Source organism: Rhinolophus sinicus, chromosome 12 (genome assembly GCF_057876585.1).
Source record: "Rhinolophus sinicus isolate RSI-liver-muscle chromosome 12, RSI-T2T, whole genome shotgun sequence".
Classification (NCBI taxonomy): Eukaryota; Metazoa; Chordata; class Mammalia; order Chiroptera; family Rhinolophidae; genus Rhinolophus; species Rhinolophus sinicus.
Window position 1 is genome coordinate 31,607,300 of NC_142512.1, and position 24,906 is coordinate 31,632,205.

The following is a 24,906-nucleotide window of genomic DNA, read 5'->3' on the forward strand; positions in this document are numbered from 1 at the left end:
CAGTGCCCACCAAGCTCAGATGGTCAGAGAAAGCTGCTGCTGCATCTGCCTGTTTCCTGAGCCCTCAAGTTTCCACCTCATCTCAGTTTTAGAAATAGCTCAGGGCAAGGATTTAGTATTCTCTTTTCCCCCATCCATGCCTCTTTTACCAGTGTCTTTTCCTTTTCCTGCCCTCCCCAGGTGACCAGTGGGCCTCTGCTGACTCCCAGGAGCCTGAGGCCACTTGCTGAGTTATTCTACCTGGACCACACCTCCCAAGAGAATCTCTCAGTCGTACTGTTTTGGACACTTAGAGAGGGCATCCCCGTTCTGGTTGGTGATACCTCAGTAAATACAGCAAAGCCATTCCACTTAAGGGATCAGAATGATGTAGAACAGGAATCAGCAAACTTTGTAAAGAGCCAGTGAGTAAAAATTTTAGCCGTTGTAGGCCGTACGGGCTTTGCTGCAATGACTAAACTCTGCCATCCTGGTGTTAAAGCAGCATAGTCACTATGTAAATGAACGAGCATGGCTGTGCTCCAACGAAATGTTATTTACAAAAACGGGGCAAGCTGGATTTGACTCGCAGGCCACAGTTTGCTGACCCTTGGTGCAGAAGAAAGACTACTAGGCAAGAATGAAGAACCTGGTCCTGCAGTCACAGCCCTGGCCTTACCCAGTTGCATGACTTTAGGCGAGTCACTTCACTTCTTCCTTTCCCACCTCTCTCTCCTCCCATAAGGAGTGTGCCCTAGAGAGGGTACTGTGTGAGACCTGACATCTTCAGTTGTATTGCTCATTCATGGCCAACAGTGCAAAGGCCATGGGATTTGTTTTGGCAATAATAACCATCATGTTGAGCATATTCTATAAAATGCATACTTTACTTTCATTGTCATGACTCACCAAGGGAGGTAATATGATCCCCCTTTAATAGATGAGGAAACAAGAGATCAGGGATGTTAAATAGCTTGCCCAAGTTACACAATGGGCAAACCATGGGGTGGGATTCAAATCCAGGTCCATCTAACCACACCCACTTTTCCCAGACACCATGTGGCTTCCCACACAGGCTGCTTAGTTTTCAATTCCTCACTCTAACTAACGATTTTGCAGGTATTGTCTCTGGTGCACGATTCTTTACACAGTTGCGGGAGTGATCAGGTGTTATCACTTCCATATGAAAATCTGTCCAAATATTTCCCATAACATTTTGGATAGAATAAAGCTATTCCAATTAAGTGAGCAGAATGGTGTAAATCCGAAGTGCTTACCATGGCTTACACGGCTCCTGTGATCTGAGCTACCTCATGCCAGCCCTTCTGACCTCTCTCTGTTTCACTTACTCCAGTGCAGCCCCAAGGCATCTTGCTTTGCCGTAAACTCAAGATCTCTGAACTTGTGCTTCTCCAGCCTGGAATGCTATTCTCTCAGTATCAGAACGGCTCCTTCCTTTACTTAATTGATGCTTCAACTTAAATGTCACCTCCTCAAAGAGAACTTTCATGACCACGCTTATAAAACAAATAAACAAACAAACAAAAACCAAACCAAACAAAAACACCACACAGCCATCGCTCGTCTCCTTACATTGCTTCGGTTTCTGAAAAGCACCAATCACACTAGGGAATAATCACGTTTATCTAACTTTTTTTTCTTCTCATTATTCTCTCTTGAACTGTGAGGGCAAAGAATTGGTGTTGCTCATTGACAACTGATGCCTGGCCTGGTAAGCTTTCAATAAGTGTCTGCCGATTATTGAATGAATGAAAGAACATGTTGGAGTGAGGCAACAGCAAAAGTGTCTGACTGGCTCAGGATCGGCTGCCATCACGCTGAGAGTTCTCATTCAAATCTAAGAGCAGTGAGAAGCCTTGCAGCCTCGTCTCCCTGAAGGAAGGATAGCTTGTTTGCGTTTGTCAGAAGAAATCAGGGTATTACTTTGTCTTCTCCTGAGAAAGCACCCAACATGGGAGAAATGGTGCCAAACTGGGAAAGACTAGTCTCACGACTCTGAAAGTCAGAGGGTATCTAGGATCCAGAGTTTTCCAGCTTCCAACTCTGAGCAACTTTCTGCTCTATCTCCTCCACTGTCTGTACCATTCTTCTCTGCAGGGGCTGTTCCTGATCAGAATGCACCCCTCCCCCAAATCCTCTTCTCCCCAGATCTGAGGGCAGCATGAATGAGACGTCATGTAATGACTTTTGGTGGAGAAACACTATTCTCATCCAAACCCTGTCACTTGATGGATGGAGAAACTGAGGGTCAGAGGACAAGAGATAGCTTGGCCACAGGTCCCACTGCTACTGAATGTCACATCCAGCCTAGAGCCTAAGTGTCCTGACAACAAGACTGGTCATAGCTCCACACACCATGTTACAAATGTGGAAAAGCCAGGAACAGTCCGGGCTGCTTATCCAAGAATCAATTCAATTCTGCAAACATTGACTGAGTGCCCAAAATGTGCCTGACTCTGTCAATGGTTAGAATCTGGGGTGCGAGGATGAAAACAGTAGAATCCCTGTCCCAAAGAGTTTACTGGAAACTTGAACACAGAATAAAACACACACACACACACACACACACACACACACACACACACACATATATATATATATATGAAATATTGCTTAATAGGTGAATGCAGTAACCAGGTTAACCTCAAAGGGAGCCTTAAAGTACTGTCTCATAACCGTCTCCAAAAGTTATGCTTAGGCCTCACTCTGGATTTGATTGAGAGAGAGAGAGGAGGAAGGTAGGAAGAAAGTGAGTGGAAAGGAAATAAAAGTTGAATGGTGCTCTGGCTTCTTCCTTTTATCCTTTACTTGCATACAACTCTGTTTCTTTCAAAGACCTTAAGCTGGAGGATCCCCCTCCAGAAGCCTTTTCAGCATGGTTCTCACTTACTCTGAAGTCCTGGGGTGAAACGAAAGAGCTGACTTATGTCTCCCAGTCAGCATCCCCTCCCTGACCCTCTGCCCAGACTTTAATAAACTTCTGCATTAGTGTAGAAACTTTTGATTACTACTAACTCAGTCAATAATAAACATTCCCTCCATCAATCAAAGGCGCATTGGAGGTCTTCTGGACCAACCTGGGTTAGTGCCTCAGCCATTCAGAGATGACCTCCTACAAGAAAAGTTCACTCTGGACTTCACCAATCTTTACAAATCTTTTTTCTCCATGACCACAACAACAAAGTCCAAAAAGAATGAAGGAGAAGGAGAGAGGAGAGGGGAGAGAGAGAGAAAGAAGGAAGGAGGGAGGGAGAGAGAGAGAGAGAGAGAGAGAGAGAGAGAGAGAGAGAGAGAGAGAGAGAGAGAGATCGAGCCCCACTGGTCAAGTGTACTGGCAGAGGATTGAGTAAGAGTGGACATTAACATGGAAACAAGCAATTCCTGATTTCCTTGTATTCCTACAAGTAAAAAGGCAAGGATAAGAAACCAGAAAACGAGGTAAAAACTTCCCTGTAGAAGACTCTTTCCTTCCATCATTCCCTATTCTCCCACCTCCCAAAAGCTAAGTGTACACTTTACAGCAGCAAACTTCTGGCATTAGGACTTGCCTGTGTACAGAGACGAAACCAGCTTTCCCTCCGCCTGAGCCTGGATGCTCACCCGCTCCAGCCTGGGTTCACTCACCCATTTTCCCCACATTTTTCTGCCAGTTGCATGCAAGACAATTGTCTCCAAACACCAGTTATAGGATATTCAGAACTGTTTTCCTACCCTGGTTAGAGGAGAAGCCTCCATGAGAGACCCGGGGGTGAGCTCTTGAGTTGAAAGAGAACCTGAAGGGTGGAGGGAAACCCCTTTTCTGAACCTCCACACAGTTCCCGTTGCCAAGGGAACCCTTGCTTTGTCCAAGGAGGCTAAGAATGGCCGCCTCTCCCACGGCCTGGCTCCAGGAGTGGCCAAATCGCGGTGCAGGGTCCAGAGCAGAGGGAGGGGAAGTGCCCTACATGCTTCAGACAAAGAAATCCCTTTCAAAGAATGAAAGAAATAGTGAAAAATGGGGTTTTAGGAAATGCCTGGTGGGGAGGGAGTTTGTCAATGATGCTGTGACCAGATTTGAGATGGCTTGTGTGCCCCTGACAGGAGTGGGATTCAAATCTGTACCTTAGAGGAGACAGGGTGCGAAGGACAGAGAGGGAGACTAAGAGAAGGCAACGTTGAAAGGGGTGAGTCGGCTTCCTTCAGCGGAGACTGAACATTAGTCAGATAAACAGTTATTTAGTGAAGATGCCTAGCTGAAGCTTTGGACGGGATGACTTGGCTCACGGATTGGCTGAGGAACGGTCTGTTCCCTAGAAATCTGGTGGGGCTGGGCGAGGAGATGATGGAATCATTTTGATGATTAAGCACATTCTCATTTGCTCTGCATTTTAGGGGTTGGAGTTAACTTCCCTTTTCATAACAAATAGTGTGCCAAAGGAGGCACACTATGTGCATGCTGATTTTTTTTTTTTTTTTTTTAAGGAGGGCGCAGCTCACAGTGGCTCATGTGGGGATCGAAGTGCATGCTTATTTTGAAACCCGTTTGTCATGGGTACAGCAGGCTGAACAGTAGTTTGCAGAGTCTGGATGGACCTCAATTCCTGGCTGAGTGCCTGGCACAGTGTAGGTGCCCCGTGAAACATTTGCTGTCCAAATGGTGGTTGCAGGACAACTTGCTTCCAGTACTTTGTCTTTCCAGCAGGGAGGAGGATCAATACTTGACGGATGGAGCAGCTGAGGCTCCGAGGACATGGCTGAGCTGCGGAGTCATGACTGAATGGTAGCCGAGGAGCGATTCCAGCCCAGAGTCCAGTACCTTTGATCATGATGTCTAATTGCATTTTTTTAAAAAACAACAACAACAAAAAAAAAACGAGAAGACTCAAACGAACTCTCTATCCAAATGCAACTATACAATAGGAGAAAATGGCAAATAAAGAGACACTGTACTTGGTCACCTCTGTATCTGACCTGGGCTACACATGGGGTGATACTATTCATACTGAATGACATTGAAATGCGGAGAAAAATTCACATGCACGCACGCACGCACGCATGCACGCACGCATATATTCCCCAGAAAAATGGTGAGGTTCTTACATTCCTTGTATTCTAAGGCTCAGCTCTGACATCAGCTGCTCCAGCAACTTACCCTCACTATCCCCAAGCCCAGCCTCCACAGCACTTTTTAAAGGTCCTCTCCTAGTACTTATCACACTAATTTAGTCACTGGTGTGTGTGTAGATGACCACAGGGATGGCCCGCTACCAGAATGTAATCACTGTGAGTGAGAGCACCAGGCTTCATTCCTTTTTGTTCTTAAAAAGATAATAAGACGTCTATGCCACAGGTAGTAGGCACATGATACACATACTCAAGAATTGAAGAGCAATGCATTCATTTGCAAGTGTTTTATTTAAGCCCCAGGGAGGATTCAAGAGATGTTGAAGGCATAGTATTTGCCTGCTTTGAAACGTTTAAGATCTATGTACAACAAAGGACTTGGTCTTTAAATATTATTTAAGCTTATTGCAGTAAATGTAGCTGAGAGTAATAGAAGTAATGCATTTATTTAATAGATAAAATCTGGCTCTCTTGGTGGTTTTATCTGTCAGATGGTGGCTGTAAAATTCCAGGAGCCCGGAGCTGCAAACGGGCTGTTAGACTTGCATGTTCCATGCTTATTTCCTCTTGTCAATACAACTTATCTCCTCTACAGAAACCCCAGGTTAGTGCACATTACCTCGTGGAAGAAGGGCTGGGAATAGCCGCATCATGGCACTTCCCCTACTCTACGATGATACTTCTCTTCTACACAAATACTAACTGAAATCTATCAAAACCCACTATCAAAATGCACAAGTTATAACTGGCGCATAACCACAAGAACAGCATTTTGGACATTCTTATTAGTTTGGGATATCTGGGCCCAGATTTCCCTCTCATTCACTCTGTCACTGCACATACTTTGCATGGCTGACAGCATTAACTTGTCAACCAAGAGAAGGTTCCAACCAAGGGAGCAGGGTCCTGTCCTTACTGCAACTTCTTGGTGGAAAGAGGAGGTATAAGTGCTAGGGACCAAAGAGAGGAGAAGAGGACTAATGCCTTCAGGTCAGCTAAAGACGAAGGCCCAAAGTTGCATACTGAGTGAGCAGAGATGGGACTAGACTCTAGGCCTAGAAATGCCCAACCACACCTGAGTGGTCTCCCAACCTCTCCTCTAGCATGCCTCCTGCCCTTCCCAGAGTGATCGCTCCAGGCTGATCATTCCGTCTGGACATGTCACTGTTCAGAGTAAGATGCTGCACTGTCTGTCCATTGCCCTAAGACCAAGTCCAATCTCACAGGCTTTCTGTGACCTGCGCTTCCCAACTTGGCCTCAGAGACTCCATTTACTTTCCCGGTGTCTCACCTCCTTTCTAAAATACACTGAGAAGTCATTTCATTTCACCACATTCTTTCTCTTGCATTTTCGTGTGCCAAAATGTGACTCAAGTGATGGCAACGTCACTGATATTGCCCCACATAACTTGCGAGATCTCTCTGCGTGTGCCAGGGAGCTATGAGTAAGGCATTGTGGGGTAAGGGTTCTGGTGGGAGGAGCTAACCTACGATTACGTGATGCTGCACTGGAAGGAAGGGGCAACGTCTGGAGGTGCCCATTCATCATGAGGGGCCATGCATTTTGGGGAGAGAGTGTAATTAGGAGAAGACATGAAGGAAGGGGGAAGGAATTAGAATTCAGCTGTACCTACCGCTCAGCTCAGGTACATTTATACTTTCTGGGCACCAACGAACTTCTATTTGAGCCAATACCATCACAATACATTAGGGTCTCAAAGTTAAATGCCTACAAGGGCCAGATAAGTGAGGTAAATGAGCGTGGTCGGCCTGCGTCAGGCACTGGGGAGTGGTAGAGACTGTGCTAAAATAGAGATAAAGTGCTATGTGTAAAAGGAACAGTAGTAACTCAGCTCTAGCCTCTTACTGACATATGGGATTACAGCCCAGGACTGCCAGAGCTTTTCAGTTTTTTAAGAGAACCTGGAAATATGGAAATTTTCCCAATTTAAAATGTGTGAAATATCCCAATCTAAAAATGTCGAATCAAAATGTTAACAAACATTGTGTAGGGAAAACAAAATATGTTGGTTAGCCATATTTAGTTCATGGGCTGCCACTTTGTGACCTCTGCCCTAGATGGAACTTTCCAGAGTGTGTGCATTGCAGAGGCATCGGCAGGCAGGGGTGTATAGCTGTCATCAATAATCCAGACCACAAAACTCGTGTAAAATCATCCACAGGGTAACAGGGCAGAGCCATAAATGATCTCAACATGCTACTCAGCAAAATAGAAGGTGCTACAGTGATTGTACATAAAAGAATGGAAAACAAAATAATGGAAGACCTCACTCCTTCTCAGGAGCTGTGGCTTTGTTTGTAGCAATGGGATTGAGCAGTGCTCCCGTCCAACTCTGGGAGATGGACAGCTGCAGAGGCGGCCCTCCCTAATCCACCTATAGCACAGGGAAGCTGGACTTGTGGAGGTGTGTGTGGGGGGGTCACCATGGTGACCGAGATGCCATGCCAGGTGTAGACACACGCATGACTCAGCACAGGTTCTTCCTCTCCCTGGTCTCAAGCATAGTTTCCCCAGCTCTCAGCCAGTGTAAATTCCAGGCTTCACCTGTGGGGAGGGCTGGCATTGGTGAGATCCCCTTCTCTGAGGAACACCTTTCTTCACCCATGAACACCTATTGAGGCACCAATATGACCGCATGTGGCCCTACTGTTCACAATGGCTGCCCTGCCTCTAGCTCTGTCTTTGCTTAACCTTGACAAGGAAAGCCACCCTGCCTTTTGACTCCTTGGTCATCTCCAATCTCCTTCCTTCTCATAGTTATGATACTGTGACCAGGCCTCCCAAGAATCTGCCTTCCATTCCTTTCAATTCTTCCCTTCCCTCTGGTTATGATTCAAATCTCACCAATTATTTTTCTACAAAGTCTACTGATCCTGAGACACCATTTCGTATTTCCACAATCGAGGTGTCCAACATTCCAAATCCTTATTTCTATTCATGGCCTCCGAAGAGGTTTTTCTCTCCCCACCTGCCCCAAGCACCATTTCCATCATGTCATCCCCTTCCCTAATATTTATTATCTTAAATTAAAAAACACAAACATGACCTTAAAATACTTTTTTTCCATCACCCCCATTGAGAGCCTATCCAGTTACCTTCAGGCAACATAAAGAGAATGAATTTTGGAATCACACAGACCCAAGTTTACATCCTGGCGTTGCCATTTGCTCCCTGTGTGATCCGAACAAATTATATCACCTCTCTCAACTTCAGTTACCTCCGCTTAAAATTGGGATAAATAACGCCTACCTTACACAGTTGTGGAGAGAATTATATAAGCTAAAGTAGGCTATCTCATTGTAAGTGCTCAAAACATGGCAGCGGTCATTAATTCAGATTACTCTCCATAAGTGTAGCATTCGAGGAGGGAAGTAAGAGGGTGTTTCCATCTGTCAGCAAGATGACAGACATGGCAAAATAATCTGAAGCCAGCTATATAAATTATGGAAATCTGTACAGTTCTACGTGTTTTGCAATAGTGCAAAAGAAAAAAAAAAGTTATAAAGAAAGTGAAAACTTGCTACTAAGTTCCAGCAACTTTGTCCCCTATTGTTTTAGCTTATGTCACCTGTGTTCTCCAATACAGGTGTGTGGCTTCGATCAAAGAACGTCCCTGGAAGTCCCCTGTAAACAACTGGGTCATGCCCAACCTGTGGGTTTCACATGCAGCATGAGCTGCTCTCGCTCTCTGCATTCAGGGCCACCGAGCTCTGTGGAGTGGAGACACGCGAGTCATCTGAGGTCAAAGAATCTTAACTCCATCCAGGTCCGACCTGTGGGACTGGAAGCAGGATACCTACTCTCTCCAAGCCTCAGTCCCTTACCTGTGACATCAGGAGAACCCTGCTATCCGTGTACGGAGTATTGGATGAGTGGTTCCTCCAAAGGGCCTCACCTATTATAACTGGGCCACATACGTTCTCCCTCATTCTCTTCCCATTTCTCAACTGGACTCAAAGGTCACAGCTGCTAGGAAATTTCCTTAATCAAGTCCTTCTGATACTAACTACTGTTTTACTCTGTCTTCTCCCAGGAAATGAAATGTTCAAAATTGTAACTGAGAGTTACAAAGAAGAGTTTCTGAGTTAGATAAACTTGGTTTTGAAATCTGGTTTCCATACTAACTGGCTGTGTTACCTGGCCGTGTCTTGTTTTTTTATCTGTAAGACTGGAGTACTAATGGCCCCTCCTTTAGAGGGCTCTTGGAGGATTCAATGAGATAATACAGGCAGCGTTTAGAAGAGGACCTGGCAACGAGAAAGGATCAAGGGAGGTTCGTCGCACTTGCTAAGGTGGAAAGTACCAGAAGTGGTAACAATAGGATGGGATTTTGCTCTCACCTTGACACAAATAAGTTATATGACCTTGGTCCATTCACATAACCTCTGTTTCCCTGTCTATAAAATGAAAGTCATACCACCTGACTGACATCCCAGGAATTTCATGAAAGTGAAATAATATCATGGATGTAAAGATCCTTTGAAAAATGAGGAGCACAAGTTTTATACATCTGCTGGCAAAAAAAGTTATTTAGTTATTTGTTTTTGACTCCGTGTGTATGAGCGCATGCGTGTGTGTGTGTGTGTGTGTGTGTGTGTGTGTGTGTGTGTGTGTGTCTGGAAGCTCCTGGAAGGAAGGGAGAGCTCCTTCAGTCTCTTCCGTGCCCATTCTTCAGTTTCTAATTTAACTCTGTTGCCTGCTTAGTAGATGTTCTATGCTTGTTCCGCACCCATGTCTGCCTTGTAGAATAGGCGAAATCAAAGCGCCCACCCTTACTTGTGGGCAGCGTTTCTGCCAAGGCAAAGATTCGGCTCCTAGGTCCGAGGGCCTGAGCTGCCCCAGATTAAGAAAGATTAAGCATCTGTAATAAATGTTCTCCAGGCAGTGAGGGAAAAATCACCTAACACTCCTGTGGCTTTTAGAAAAAAGAGTAAGAGAGAAGAAGGAGGAAAAAGAAAACTCTGAGCTTTAAACAAGTGGCCGGGCTGTTTGTCATCTGTAAAATGAGGCGATGGAAAAGCACGGAAGGGCAGTGGTCACGGGGTCTGCTTCAGAGATTCGTGCCTCAGACGTCTGCTTCAATGCTCCTGAGCTGTCCATCTGCAGTTTCTTTTTCTTTAACAAAAACAGAGAACTCTCACTGGGCTGAAGTTTCCCACCTGGCTCAGGAGTTTTCAGACCTGGCCTAGGTGGTCTCTAAGTAAATATTTTCATCCTCACTCACTCACCTCCTCCTGAGGGAAAGAAAAATCATCTCTTTGCTCAGCTCGAGAAGAAAGCACCCAAACCAAACAACAGATTATTTGTACCGTTGGAACCCTCATTCCAGGGACTCCCGGGAGGTCATGTGGTTTAAAGAGAGTGTCCAGCCTACTTGTCCATCTTCTAGACAAATCTGGTTAGCGCAGACCCCAGGGGAACGTTTGGATGCGTGCCAAGGCCCTTCAGGGCCTGGGCTGATTGGCACAGGGACTCTCACCACCATCCAACAGTTCTAGAAATCTACCTGCGGGCAAACAATTAAAGGACAGTCTAAGGTAAAGCGCTTCCTTGATTCTTCACATGGAGAACGAGCCCTGCATGATCTTTCCACAGCCAGTGGATTCAATGAAGTCCTCCTGCTGTAGAGCTAAATTCAGGGGCTTTCTTTCTGCATTCAGTTGGTCTGGGCTCAGCAGTTTTTTTTTTTGGAAAACACATCAGTGTTGCCCATTTGTGCCAGGCACTGTGCTAGCCTGTTGGGATCTAAAGATGAACACAACCTCTGCTCTCCAGGAGCTCGCAGCTCTTATGATGAAGATGAAAATCCAGGTATGCAATTATAAAACTACCAGTTTCCTAGGGTTACTTTAGCAAATGTTTACAAACCGGGCAACTTAAAACAATAGAAATGTACTCTCTCACAGTTGTGGGGGTCAGAAGTCTGAAATCCAGGTGTCAGCAAAGTTGGTTCCTTCCGGGGGCTCTGAGGGAGAATCCATTGCTTGCCTCTCTTCTAGCTTCCGGTGGCTGCCCACAATTGTGGTGTCCCGTAGATCGCAGCTATGTCACTCTGTTCTCTGCCTCCATTTTCACACGACCTTCCTACCATGTCGGTTTCAAATCTCCTCTCCTTTCTAAATCCACTGGATTTTGGCCCACGCTAAATCCAGGATGCCCTCATCCCAAGATTCTCAACTTACATCAGCAAAGACTCTATTTCTAGGTAAGGTCATGTTCTGACGTACCACAAGTTAGGACCTGGACATATCTTTTGGGGATGCAAGTCAACCCGCTACAAAGATCAAATGTGATCCATGCTGTAAAATAGAGGCAAGCTCAGGACACTGTTGCAACAGAGACAAGGATGGTCTAATGCAGCTGGGGTGAGAGTCGGGGAAAGTTTTTAGAACAGATGATTTCCAAGGGGCATTTCAGAGGACAGGTTGCCTACTGGAAGACCTGCTTGTGTGAAGGCTTAGAGATTTCAAAGTGTCCTAAAGGGGATGACTCCATCTTTGGCATCTGAATGTTAATGGGCTCGTTGGAGCCACTCCCTGCTTATCCCTCCTCAGTGCCACTACCTCTGTGACTTGACAAGAAAGACCAGCGTGCAGAGGCACACTGGCTGGAATTTCAAATAGCACAGCCTCTAGCCCACTGTGCAAGGAGGCTCTCACCTTGGCCCCACGCCCTAACCACAAAAAAAGCCCAAAGCCACCCCCACCTCACCTTCCCTAGCTTTCCTTTTCACCATCAGACGCCTGTGTTTCCCCTTCTCTTCCTGCGAATCCCACCTTGTCGTACCAAATTCATATTCATTCACATTCATTAGTGAGTGTCATATGTCTCTACAGTCAAATGCATTCCAGAGTTGGTGATCAGAGTCAAAAGACATGGTGGGACTGGGGAATCTCAAGTTGTCTATGTGAATGGGGTGTGTGGCGTGTGCGTAGGGTAGAGGGAGGTAACTTCATGCTGGAGAGATAGACAGGAGACAGATCATGGAGAATCTGAAAAAGCAGAGGTGCTACAGTGACACACAACCTGGGTAAGGCATGGCAAAGCCAAGAAGTCCTCACCCATCTGTAATGATCAGGAAGGACACGCTGTTTGGGGACCATCTCGGTTCTCAAGGAGTTAAGCTTTCAGCATCAGGAAATACAGGCAAAGATGTACAGACAAGTGGAAAACCTGAAGGACAGAGAGCCTAGCTGTCGTTAGGGCTGGAATTTTCCAGGGTCTGGGTTTCATTCTGGAGCCCTGTCTGCAGGTGGCTTAACCCTGCGGGCATAAGGTACAGATGAGTCAAGATGTTGTGTAGTATCCTTTGAGCCCATTACTGGTTTATAAAGATTATGTACTTCCAAAAGCATCTCCTGTTGGGCCAGAGGAATGATTGACTCCTCACAGAGCGAACTTGGACAATAGCGAACCTTGACATAAGCTTTGCGGGGGAAACCCAGTAAGGCTATTTTCAACTTGTCATTTCTATCCAGATGATGGGATTATCAGAGCAGTATCGATGTGGATTCTTCTTTGACTCCCACGAAACAGCGTAGATCGTAGAACAAGACCCAGCAAACATCTGGTTATAAAGAATGGGGGAGTGTGGCACGAGGTTGGCAAAGCTTTTTCAATAATGATGTCAGAGCTTCCTTTTGTGTGAAACAGGCCACGCACGTGGACATTAAATACTTCCACACCTAAGAGAAGATCACAACCCAGGGGTGGGGATTTTGCGTGGAATACCAAACTGCACTGGAACCGTGTCCTAAAAGAAAGCTTTTCCCCCACCACACCCTGATAAACGTTTTTCAAATAGTCCTTTATCCGAAATAGCCCCCCACTCCAAGAACACTATATGGCTGACTCAGAAGGCCACATCCCATGCATTCCTGTTGCAATTCCAAACTCATTATTTATGTGTGGCTTTGGATGGTCTTCAGAAGATTTGTTGAAGCATTCACACCAATTCAATCCAAAACTTCACTCTTCTGCTAGACCATTCTTTATGTGACAGCCCTGGCATCCCGAATCATTTTAGAGTCAAATGTCAGGCACGTGACCTCCCAAAGAAAAAAAATGGAGGAAAAACAGCCAGCCCCCAATCCTCCACTACTCTTTCTGAAAGGCTCCATGGTATTCCATATTAGAGGCTTGGAAAACAACCATATGACTGTCAGCAAACTGCAGGAATTGTACTGGCAAGATTGGCTTGCGGTGGCTCTGTCTACAGATTGTGTTTCTTGTCTGCCTGCCAAGACCCACTGTCCCTGATAAATGTAGCACTCAGAGATGGCCAATAAGAGAGGTGGATTGTGCCGTACAAACCAACCTTCTGGAGAAGATCAGTGAGGCTAGATCTAAAAAGAAAGCAAAATGGTGGATTGAGACTTAGAGAATCCAGAGGGTCACTTCTGGAAAATCAGGAGCACATCAGCGCATAATCATTACTTGCACATCCCCAAGACAGGGCCACTAGTGGGGATTGTGGGGATACAAAGACATACGTGGTGTGACCTTTGCCCTCCAGAAGCTTTCAGTCTGTGAGTAGCTAAGAGACATTCTATGTGGGAACATAAAGTGACAACATAATTTAATAAATGGAGTAGATGCAGGTTTATATCTATATTAATGGTGAGCATAGGGGAAGAGATAACGCCCAATGTGGAATAGCTAGAGAACATACAAATTTTTATTTAATGTCTCACAGAGCACTTACTAGTTCTGAGTGTCATCCTATGAGGCAGGTACTGTTAGCATACTCATTTTTTTAGATGAAGAAACAAACAGAAAGGTTAAGGAGCCTGCCCAAGGTCACACAGCTGGTAAGAGGCAGAGCTGAGATTCGAAACCTCATGTGAGGAAAAAGAACTTAGGTTGGATTTTGAAAGTAGGCCAGGATTTGAAAGGCAAGAAGATAAAAAGACCTTTTAGTTGGTGGAACGACAGGCCATTGATGAGGGAGGGAATGGCATGATGAAAGATTCATACTTCTCACTTTTGGACAGTGGATCTTATGGTAAAACGCAGGGAACATTGGAAAGGGAGGAAGAGAAACAAGTTAAAAGACTGTGAAGTGAATTAGCCAACACCTGGCTTAGGTCTGGGCTATGAAAATGGAAATGAATGGACAGCTTCAAAAGAATCTATAAATGAGGGACTGACACAAATTGATGACTTAAGTGGATGTGAAAGAAAAGGATGTGGAAGTCAAAGACTTCTCTCAAGTTTTAACCTAAAGCAATGGCGGTGTCATTGACAGAATTAGGGAATATAAGACAAGGCATGGCTTTTGATAATTCAGACATTCTGAGTTTGATACGTTTGTAGGACTTCTAAATGCATGCGTCCATCGAGCAATTGCTTAAGTGGGACTTGAGCTTAGAAAAGTGGAGACTTGAATTTACAGATTTAGGAACCATTCGTTCAGATGTGAGTGGCTACAAGTACTCCAAGGGAAGCCCAATAGAAGAGCACAGGTTAAGGACTGAACGTTGTCCCATTCCAGGTGCTAGAGAAAGTGAATTAACTAATAATGAAATAGAGAAAGGAGATACAAAGGTACAAAAGCATGATAGTGTACCACTGGAGAAATCAAGGGAAGATGCTACTAGAAAGAAGGGGATAGTCAGCAATGGGTAATGCTGCAATGAGGTAATGGAGAATGGGGAATGATGCAAAACAAAATAAAACGTGGTGACTTCTGAGCAGCCAATATAAATGGGGTGGCCCTTTTCTGACTTCTCCAGGCTGAGTGTTGCCTGGTCTGTCAACATTTCCTGATAGAGGATGGTTTTAAACCTTTCATCCTCCCATCGCTTTCTTCTGTAGGCAACACAGCATAATGCAAAGAAGATAGCTTGGGCTCAAATTCAAAGGCTCTACAAATAAAAACAAATTTGACACCCAACTGAGCAGGTCATAGCCAAGGGTAGCACCTGGGTTTCTTATGCGACAAAATTTCCTCCAGGCTGTCACAGTCTTTGAGAGCCATTATTCTAACAGTTGTGAATCTACTTGGGAGACTATTGACTGTCTAGATGAAATTAATAAGTATTATGTTTTGGGTGGTCTCTAAATTGATCAATCTCGTAAATTTTAGCTCAAAGGTGAATGAAGTTACCTTGCCATAATTTGTTTTTTAATGGAAAATCTGGGTTCTTAGTGATCACTTCACTTTTTCAAAAAAATTTGAACCTATCATTTAGTCTTCTTTTCTAGTAGAATTTTGCCAAGGATTTTAATAAAAACTTAAGTAAGGGATTACATTTTAGTAAGTTTGGGTGTCTTCTGATCACTAGTCCAATGAGAGCTATCCTGTTCATTGTATCATCTCAAAGATAAACAGCAGATTGCTGAGAGGATATATGGATATATATTTTCAGCACAAAAACTTTTCAGAAAAAGCTTTTCAAGGCCTACACACCTGAACCTGAAACTGAACTATAATTCAGTTGCCTAATTGTTCTCTCTCAGTCTTGAATTCCCTTCTTTATGTTGTTTATTCATATTCTTTTGGATATGAAGATAATTCTTGCTAGAAAGTCTGAAAACCTAATACAAAGTTGAGTGTCCTTCCTTCTCTCTATTACTTAGCAATGCAGTTCAGTTTGACCACTGTTTGTTAAATGCCACCTACATGAGGGTGTTATGACATGCTTGGGTGTCATAAGGATCTTACCCAAGATTTACTCAGTTTACTCAGTTTTGATTTTCAGCTTTCACAGCAGCCAGAAAAATGAATGGCACTAATATTGTATCTTTTGATCCAAATCCATTTTTAATGGATTGTTTTGAGATGTAAATGTAGAAAGCACACTCCTGCCCCGTACACACACACCGTATATCCAGTTTCATGGGCTGTCCAACCTTTTGTTCTCATTGGGATTATTTTCCACCCCAACCAAAATGTCAACTATTGGCATTCCTCAAACTTTGAAACTCCCATTCACTTTAGAAGTCTTCTATAAGAAGACTTGTTTTTAGCTATTCTATGAATCTCCGAAGCCTTGGGCTCATGTTCATAAATCCTCACTGTATCTTCAACCTCTCAGATACTTCTCTCAAAATTCCTGTTAGTTCAATATCACTTTGAAGGCCAATATTATGTATAAGGGCAATTTTTCTATTTTTTCCCCCCACTACTTTCTTTAAGATGTAATTGTCAATGAGGTAAATGATTGTGAGATATTGTAGTTTTTAATGGAATCAGACTTCTGGTAAATATATGGAGAGATAAGCCCTTTATCACACTGAGATCACTTCTGTATTTTTTGTAAATACAAATCTGTATTAGAAAATAATTTTTAAAAATCATCTGCATTAGGAAAATATCATCCTCAAATACTATCTGGCTAGGCAGCCTATAGTATAATGCCACCAAAATCGAACTTTGCATTCTCCTTTCCTTTATTGGGATGGAAATGCTTTTTACTTTGCTTTCCCTCTCAGGTCTGTAAGTTTTTGTATGATTTCTAAATACCTCTCCTTTTCCTGTCTTTGATAGGCTACATGCCTTCCAGTTCCTCCAACTGGGATTAAAAAAAAAAAAAAAAAAAGAAAAGATTTACCACAAGTGAACAGGACTAGCTACAAATCAGCATAAAGCAAGAAAGGCTTGAAATGGCTAGATTGGAAGTTTCTAGAAGGGCTTATAGTAACATCAAGGCGGTAGTAACAGAAGGGAAGCTCTGGAAAGACATTTGCCTCATGAGAAACATTTTCAGCAGTCCGGAACTGATCCTACTTAAGCATACAGTCACCTATGTTTTTCAGGGTTTGTGTATTATAGTCAGGTCCCCTAAGGGAATAAATTCAACCACAGGTTTCCAGGTTCTGTATCCAAGGGTGGGCATTATCTCCTGCTAGAAAACCCACTCCTTTTTCTACCCTCCAGGATTTTTATTTAAATCTCCATGATACCTACAAATACATCTAGCCTGTTGGCCTTTAAATATTTCATTGTCACATCTCTCTTTCCTACTGATTATAACCTCCTAGAGGGCAGAGACTGGTTCATCTGTGCATTTCCACCACCCGCCAAATAGTTGATGTTTCTTGAATAAATGGTCTGGTTTCCTTTGTGGGCACAGTTCTGGTGGACCCCAGGTAAGAGTGTCTGAATTTATCACTAGTGACTCTACCCTTTCAAAGCAACAGAATTCTTACGTTTGTGACTTAGCCAGGGCAAGAATTCTGGTCACAGAGATATGACATTTGGATGGGGTTAATGTTTTTCTTTTGCCTTTTTTCAAAGGTTAACTTATTGTTTATCCAGAGGCTTTACCAGGCAAGTAGAGAAATATCTAGATTGTACATGTCTTTCATGTATCTTAGCATCTCAGGTTCAACTGCTTATCCCCTCTATTCTGTAGGTTTAGCATATAAATGTCATTTGTCATCACCTAAGAAATACTAGAAATCCCTGTCCTTGGTCTGTTGCTTCTTGCCATGTCAGACATGACATCTTCCATAAAACTGTTCTGCAGTTTGTTTGGATTTGTTTTCCTTTCTCTGATAAAAATCCTATTTCAACTCTGTTGATTGGCTCACAGTTGTCTGCCAAATACATTCTCCTCCGTCTCTGTGAAGTGTACCTAGACCCTAACCAGGGCCCTTTGTTCTGGTACCACAGGCCACAGTCCAGGAAACTAATGTCTTCTCTTCAATACCATCCTTAGTGGTCAAGCCCCATATCTTCTTTTTTTTCCAAATACACAACCTTCAGCTGAAAGAAGAGAGGAACATATCACCTCCATCCTGATGCCTTCTACAATCTTCCATCCAGAATCGGAAGATTTCTGGGGACCCATCACCCCATTCACTCGGAGAAGAGCCAGAAGAAGGGGGCAGTGAATCGTCAGGACCAGGGGTTTTATCTGGCATATTGCCACACGCCCTCCACTGAGCTGTCCCTCCAGGTGCCTCTGAAGGATGCAGTCCAAACTCTACCCAACAGATCATTTCCTCTGAGAGAGGTGACAGGGTTCTTCCACGTGATGGTTCCTGCAAATCTCCACTATTGTTCTTATGGCATATAATGGTGGCTTTTTTTTTTTTTTTAATCAAAATGTCTTATTATAGCATGCTGTGCCACAAGAGTCTCTTTGTGGAGTTTCCCCTTTCCTTCTCATTCATGTAACTTTGACATCTATTTCCATTCACAACTTTATCACATTTTTCTATCTGGTTGCTTTCTTTCAGAATTATTTTTCTACTCCCTATTATTTTCATTGTCTAATAAACTAGAATGTATCAAGGTGATCCTAAAACTTTTTTCTTCATTTTATGCAGTCCCTGAAGCTTGAATACAGAGCAAACAGAACTCTTAATCAATAACCTCGGGGAAAAGAGAAACATGAAATAGATTCTGAAGGTCAGAAAGTTCTAATCAATGTGACTCACATACCAGCCTCAAGAACAAAGAGCATCGCTGGGATGGAGGGAACAATTGGTTCTCAAGCCTGGCTGATTGAAACGTTAATCTCCTCATTCATTTTCTCTTAAAAATAATCTATGCATTTGAGAATCTTTGTCTAGCTTCTCAACAGCTGGTACTGAAACTTCGAAGACCAATAGTAAGCTTTGCGATGTCGTAGAAAGAACACCAGGCAAGGAATCTAGAGCACCGGGTTCTAATCCACATGTCACCACTATATGGTTCAGGATATTCATTTGAATTCTCATTTCCTGATCTATTAAACTAAGACAGAAAATAGTTCCTGGTTTTCACTGGGTATTTGTGAGAGTAAGATATACATAGATACACACATATAGAGTATACACATTTTAAGAAAGGAAAAAACTGTATTAAAATTGTAATACTCAATATGTACCGATAACAAAAGACTTGTGCACACATACATAAGTCATGTGCATACATTTTTTGGCACCTGTGGTATGTGTACATATACATGTATAAACACACACACACACACTGTACAAACTGTATAGTGCTGTACAAATACTACATGTTAGGTAATTATCATGGTATTTTAAAGCTAACTTGTCATCCTAGAACCCTTATAAAAAGAACAAGCTAGAACGAACAGTCCTAGACTCTGATTTTTGTAGCAAAGCTGGTTATATGAAATTGAGTGGGTTGTTCATCCTGTTTGAGAAATTCCTTTATGGGGAAGAGAGATGATCATAATCCCTGACCTTCTTCCAGAAAGTTCTGCTCTCTGCCCTGAGGCTTCCAGCTCTTCCCCTAGGGAGTGATAACAGGAAGATTCACTCTTCAGGGAGCAGAGCATCCCTACTCACTTTTCAGCTTGAGGCTTACTCTAACACATCTGGACAACACATCAGAAGACAAAACAGTAACACCAATATCTAGGCAAGACATATCCTATCTAATAGTTGATTGAGATGGAGGTAGGAGGAATTCACATGTCATTACACTAGGGCATACATTTTATACTCTAGTATTTTATAATAGAGTATAAAATAACTTGAAGTAGAACCTAATATTCTCTCAGCTTGTAGTTCCGGACAGCCATACCATTGTTTATTAACTAATTGATTTCCTACCTACAACTCTTTGATTCTACAGTTTAGCCAGCACTGTAGATTCAACTATGATTCACACTGACAAGGCTTGAGAGTCAAGGGGAAAAGTACACTGATGGGTATATACTCTGGTCTGTGACACGAGGTCACAAAGCAATGCTACGGAACCCAGAGCCAAAATCTGTGAGTACAAAGAAGGGTGTACACATATGTGTGCATGCACACACACGCGTGCACCACACGCATGCATGCACAAACACACAGGTATACATGCATCAGGGCTGAGAACAAAAACACGTTGCTATTTCATTGCGAAGGCTGTTACTTTTCAGTAGACTAGAACAAAGGAAAACTCATGAGGAGAAGGAAGGGCAATGAGGGTTTGATTGCTTTTTGTTTGAAGACATCCATGGTGAAGTTGATTTTAATGTAAATGCGGGGTTAGTTACTTTGGGGGTCGTAGCACACATGCAAGGTAGGACACTCAGCAATTAGCTTTCACCGTGTAAAAATCTATGAGCTCATATACTTGGAGAAAGGCTGTTTTGTTAGTTCTTCACCTGAAAGAAATTAACCAGCCAACTCAAGGATGCACAGACTTAATGACAGTGACAAAAATGAGCTGATATTTTTTTTCCCTACTTCCCCCAGCAGATGTCATGGAGAGTCTTGCTTTTCTGGGCCAGCGTCTAGAAAGGTAAGCCCAAATGGCTCTTCTCATGGTCTCTCACATGGAAACAGACTTTACTTCCCTGTGTTGTGCCTGGCCCTTGCACCAACATGATGATTTGAAGGGAAATAATTCTGAACTGGCATCCCCACGACCTTCCCCAATGACCTCCTTCACTGATGGTATATTCACCAATGGTTTATTGATGTGCTCGGATTTTAGGAAAATCCATTAGAGAGGGGCCTTGCTTTATGAAATTGCTTTATAAAATTGAAAACTTATGAGTAAATATTGGCAGATTGAATCTTTTCTGAAATGCACCTGAAAAGTCATTACCGTGGAGCCTTCGCTGTTGCAAGCAGGACACCCTGAGAGCAGGTGGCCACAGAGGGGCCCATCGCCAGGACACATCCTCATTGAGACCGAAATAAAGAGTGGGACAGCATGGCAGCCCACCCTGAGGGCGCCAGAAAACCCTGAAGCTGCTCTAATTCCATGTCTCCTCATTTATCAAATGGGGGAGAGCAAATGTTTCCTCACAGAGCTGTGAGGATTAAGAGATATCTTTGTATTAATTGAGAACAAATAAACTGGTCCGAGATGCGGGTTTTAGTTTCATTCTGTACAGTATCCCCACAGCTCAGAAGATTCAAACTGAAAAGCAATGACACACTGCCTATCACGGGACACTGGCAAATAGCTCCAACTGTGGATAGCAAAAGAAGCCGCGAATCAGCTATATCAAAAGGGATCCATGGTTACACTCTTCAATCTGAGGGGGTCATGTAATCCGATTCTTAAAAGTTAGAATACACATTTATAGATTGGAGGTTTATGACTTGCATCATCAGAGGAGTCTTCACAGGACCAAAGATTCACTATAGCAATTTCTTAGTAGTGACACTTAGCAGACACCTAATTTTACATGTCTTTGAATCTTCTGACTTTGTAGAACCGCCACTGCGGTGAACTCTCGCTACGTCCCTCTTCTGGAGGAGCCAACCCTTGATCATATACTGGGGTCGTTCTGGACTCTTTGGTAATGAATGCTTTCGGAACAGGACCGAGATTGGAGTCCACTGAAACAGGTCCAGCTCTAAGGAGACCCTAGTACATTTTGTAAAAAGAGATACACAGCTGGAATCAGAGATTAAGAGACTTTGATTCAAGTGGCCGTATGTGTTCTATGCACTTTTATTTGGACAGTCCTCAGACCTGAATGTAGCAATGGACTATTTCAAAAGCTATTTCTAGAAACCATCTGAAAATTCTACATTTATACAAGTCACGGCTCTACAGATGTTATTTACTTCAAGACATAGGGAACAAAATAATAAATAGCATTATAGATGGTGAATTGGGAATTGCAAGTATCTGATGCTCTAGCTACCAACACTGTCAAAATATTCAATCGCAAAGCGAAACCTTCCTTCTGCCCTTTATCTGTCTGAAATTTTCTGACAGTGCCCTTCACAGACTCCTCGAGTTCTCGGTGTCATGTAGATGTAACCTTTATAGAACTGAGCTGGGTTCGTCTTAACCTCTCCTCTCTCTGTCTCAGATGCCTGTCTGCCTTTGCGAAAACGTAGTCTTTTAAGTGGCTCACAGAAGGAGAAAGAAAAAATTGAGTTAGAAGTCTGACAAGCACCCAGCCTCACCCGATTCAACCCAAGGTTTGACAAGTTGCTATACAGAAAAGCAGTCTTTTGGACGCAAAACCGCGTGCCAGCGTGCACATCGACTCCGGGACAGGGCAAAACACCAGCCGCCTGAACACTCTCTCAGGTTGTGTCTCCAAGAGCAGAAAGGACTCTTCAGTTTCAGCAAAGTGAACTTTCCTCTGCCTCAATCAAATGCCACTGGGTTGGCCTATTGAAATATCTCCGACCCAGAAAGCCCGCACAACTTTGCACAGCTAACCTCTGCCCAGAGAGAAGTCAATAAAGAAACAAAATGCAAATAAATTAGCATTCATCACTGCTGATCTAGTATAAATATTTATAAGGGAAAGATGCGGCGATTTTGAGTGATACCATGATCCCGGCCCCACATAAACAGTTAAAAACAGCCATACTTGCGAGATTGCACTTTGCATTTTTTTTTCCATTTCACATCACCATAATCACCTAATAAATATTTAAATGGACCCATTTGCTGTAACTATAAAAGAACCGTGTAAACTTGTTGTCATCTAGACACATTAGCCGTGGTGGAGTCAATGAATTTCAACAGTCACTTAATATTGCAGCCACTAGCTACCTTAAAACTGCCAGCGACGGCCTGCCAGGAAGCTACTGTAACAGCCCTGCTCACTAACTCCCCTGCAAGACACGAGCCTCATTATGAATGCGAGCATTGCCACTCTAATTAGGCCTGGGAGAAGTTTAACAACCATCCTACAGTCTTGCTGCTGACAAATATAAAAATAAAGCCTTGTTCGAATTAGCAATGTGAAGTGAGAAGGTCTAGAAGCACCAACTGTCTGACCGGCCCTGGAACAGCTCTAATCTATAGTGAGGTTATTTTGGTTCATAAACTGCTAGTATGTTACCTGCAGGAGGTCCCCCCTGTAAAATGAATTATAGTAAGCTATATGTGATAATTAACCATGCATTAGCAAATATCTTGAAACAGGGAGGCTCTGTTTTCTCTGTATTTTGACTAATAAAAGCATGAATTTGTTCAACAAATGATCATTTAGGTTGTGGAATTCTAACCATATTGGAAGGGCACAGTGAGTAATAGAACATTGTGCTGGTCCACGGGTTTCCTTACCCAAACAGGCTGCTTAATAGGCTGGCTCCATACTATGATGCTATTCACAGACCTGAAAACCACAGCGTTGAGAAGACAAATACAATATACATTTAAAATAATATGAACCTTGTGCTCTTATTTACTTTAAAATCACCCTATATGTGACAATTAAAAAAAAAAACCCACGGGTAAAGTTCGATTTCAGAAAACAACCTTATATTTCATTTAAGATAATTTAAGAACAACTGCCATAGCTTTGCAACAATTAAAAAATATATAAAATTGTACCTTATTTTTTTTTTTTTTTACAGAGTGGGTTTCTAAGAATTTTCTTTAGAAACATGCTCTGCAAATAAAAATTAAATCAGAATGCTGAAAAACCCCCACTATTTTCCTAATTATTTATCATCCGAAAGGATATGATGAGTACAGCCCATGGTATCAATGACTTGGAAAGAAGTGTTTGGGTGAGGATTGGGGGGAGGGGTGGGCCGGGCTCTGGGAAATTGATGAGAAGGGGTGTCATCTCCAATTGTCAGGGCATTCAGTGAGAACAGGAGTCCATTATAGGAAGCTGTGAACAGAAGCTGCCAGCAATAAGAGATGGCAATAATGCATTAAAATGTACCCTTCTCCTGAAGGACACCAATTGCTTTTTTGTCATAAAAGGGAATATTCCTTCCTTCGTTTTTTTCCCTCATCTTCTAAACTTGCAGTTAAAAATGCATATTTATATGTAGTATATATAAACACATGCACACACACTTACACAGATCTAAAAATAATCCAGACAGACCACTAAGGCAGATTTTGTCCCAAATATGTGACCAATAGTTCTGCTTTAAATAGTCTATCTAAATCCATCAATAAGTTGAGGTTATCCCTTCTAAGCAGTTTCAAGAGTTTATATGTTTATACCTAAACTCTTTCCATGGGATATTAATAGATGTTATGCTAAATGGATTCTGTGGTCAGATATATATGAGAATCTCTGGATTAAGTAAAGTGACATAGGTTTCTTTACTACAGGACTTCTCAGCGCCTTTATTACCACCTTGGGAAATACTGGCCCAGTGTAAACACTAGACACACATAGTATCTCGTTTTATGAAAAATTTCCCAATGATGCAAAGAGATGAAAAGAGACGTTGAGTCTGAAGACCTCCTTGAAGGACCGGGTGGCCTGAGGGGTAGTCATCAGTAAATCTTCCAGGACAGAATTCCCTATATCCACTGAGAGAACATCTCATCCTAAATGGGGCTGAGGGCTTTCTTAGTTTGACTAAGGGGTTATCCTCTTGATAAACCAAACATCCTTCAATGGCAAGCCACTCCAGGTTCTCAAGGGAAATCACAAGACAAACATGTTTTGTCATCTCAGCAAAGAATCCCTCCTTTCCTTTCCATGTCGAGTCAAAGCATTGCTACGCTTAATCATTGAGCACCTACTAGGAAGAAATAGGTGGGTAGGCATTGCCTCCGTGAGGGAAGTGAAAACACAGCCCCACTCTACAGTCTTTCTAGCTCAGACCATCCTCGCTCCAACCTCTGAGGGAGAGCTCTCTTTTAACCTCCCAATATATTGCGTGGTGAGAGCGCAGGCTATAAACGCCTACAAAAGCAGAAATCTGCAAATAGAGTGAAGATCCTGGGAGGGAAACAGGGAAGAAAGGTGGTGTTTAAGCAAATTGCAGACTTTGTTCTGAGAAGTTTGGGGACCTGGCGGTTGGTGTACCAGCCTGGAGAGACTCACTGAAAGGAGAACAAGCATGGATCCTCTTGCCACAGAGAAATACATCTTTGGAGGCTGGTGGCATAGGAATTATCCCCCTTACCTACTTCCTCAGTTCTTCCCTTC

At 43.1% G+C, this 24,906-nt stretch overlaps 1 protein-coding gene across 3 annotated transcripts in view; it reads right to left on the reverse strand.

Annotated features, from left to right (window-relative positions):
• The window catches only part of ANKFN1 (ankyrin repeat and fibronectin type III domain containing 1), a 378,383-nt gene that overhangs the window by 290,013 nt on the left and 63,464 nt on the right, over positions 1 to 24,906 (reverse strand). The window contains exon 1 of one of the 3 annotated variants that reach the window (XM_088802167.1): positions 3,712 to 3,798. The exons of the other annotated variants lie outside the window; for them this stretch is intronic. Within the exon in view, the coding sequence (XP_088658293.1) occupies positions 3,712 to 3,735 (24 nt within the window). The 5' untranslated portion in view covers positions 3,736 to 3,798. Of the gene's footprint in view, positions 1 to 3,711; positions 3,799 to 24,906 lie in introns of those variants that run through there. 3 annotated transcript variants of the gene reach the window in all.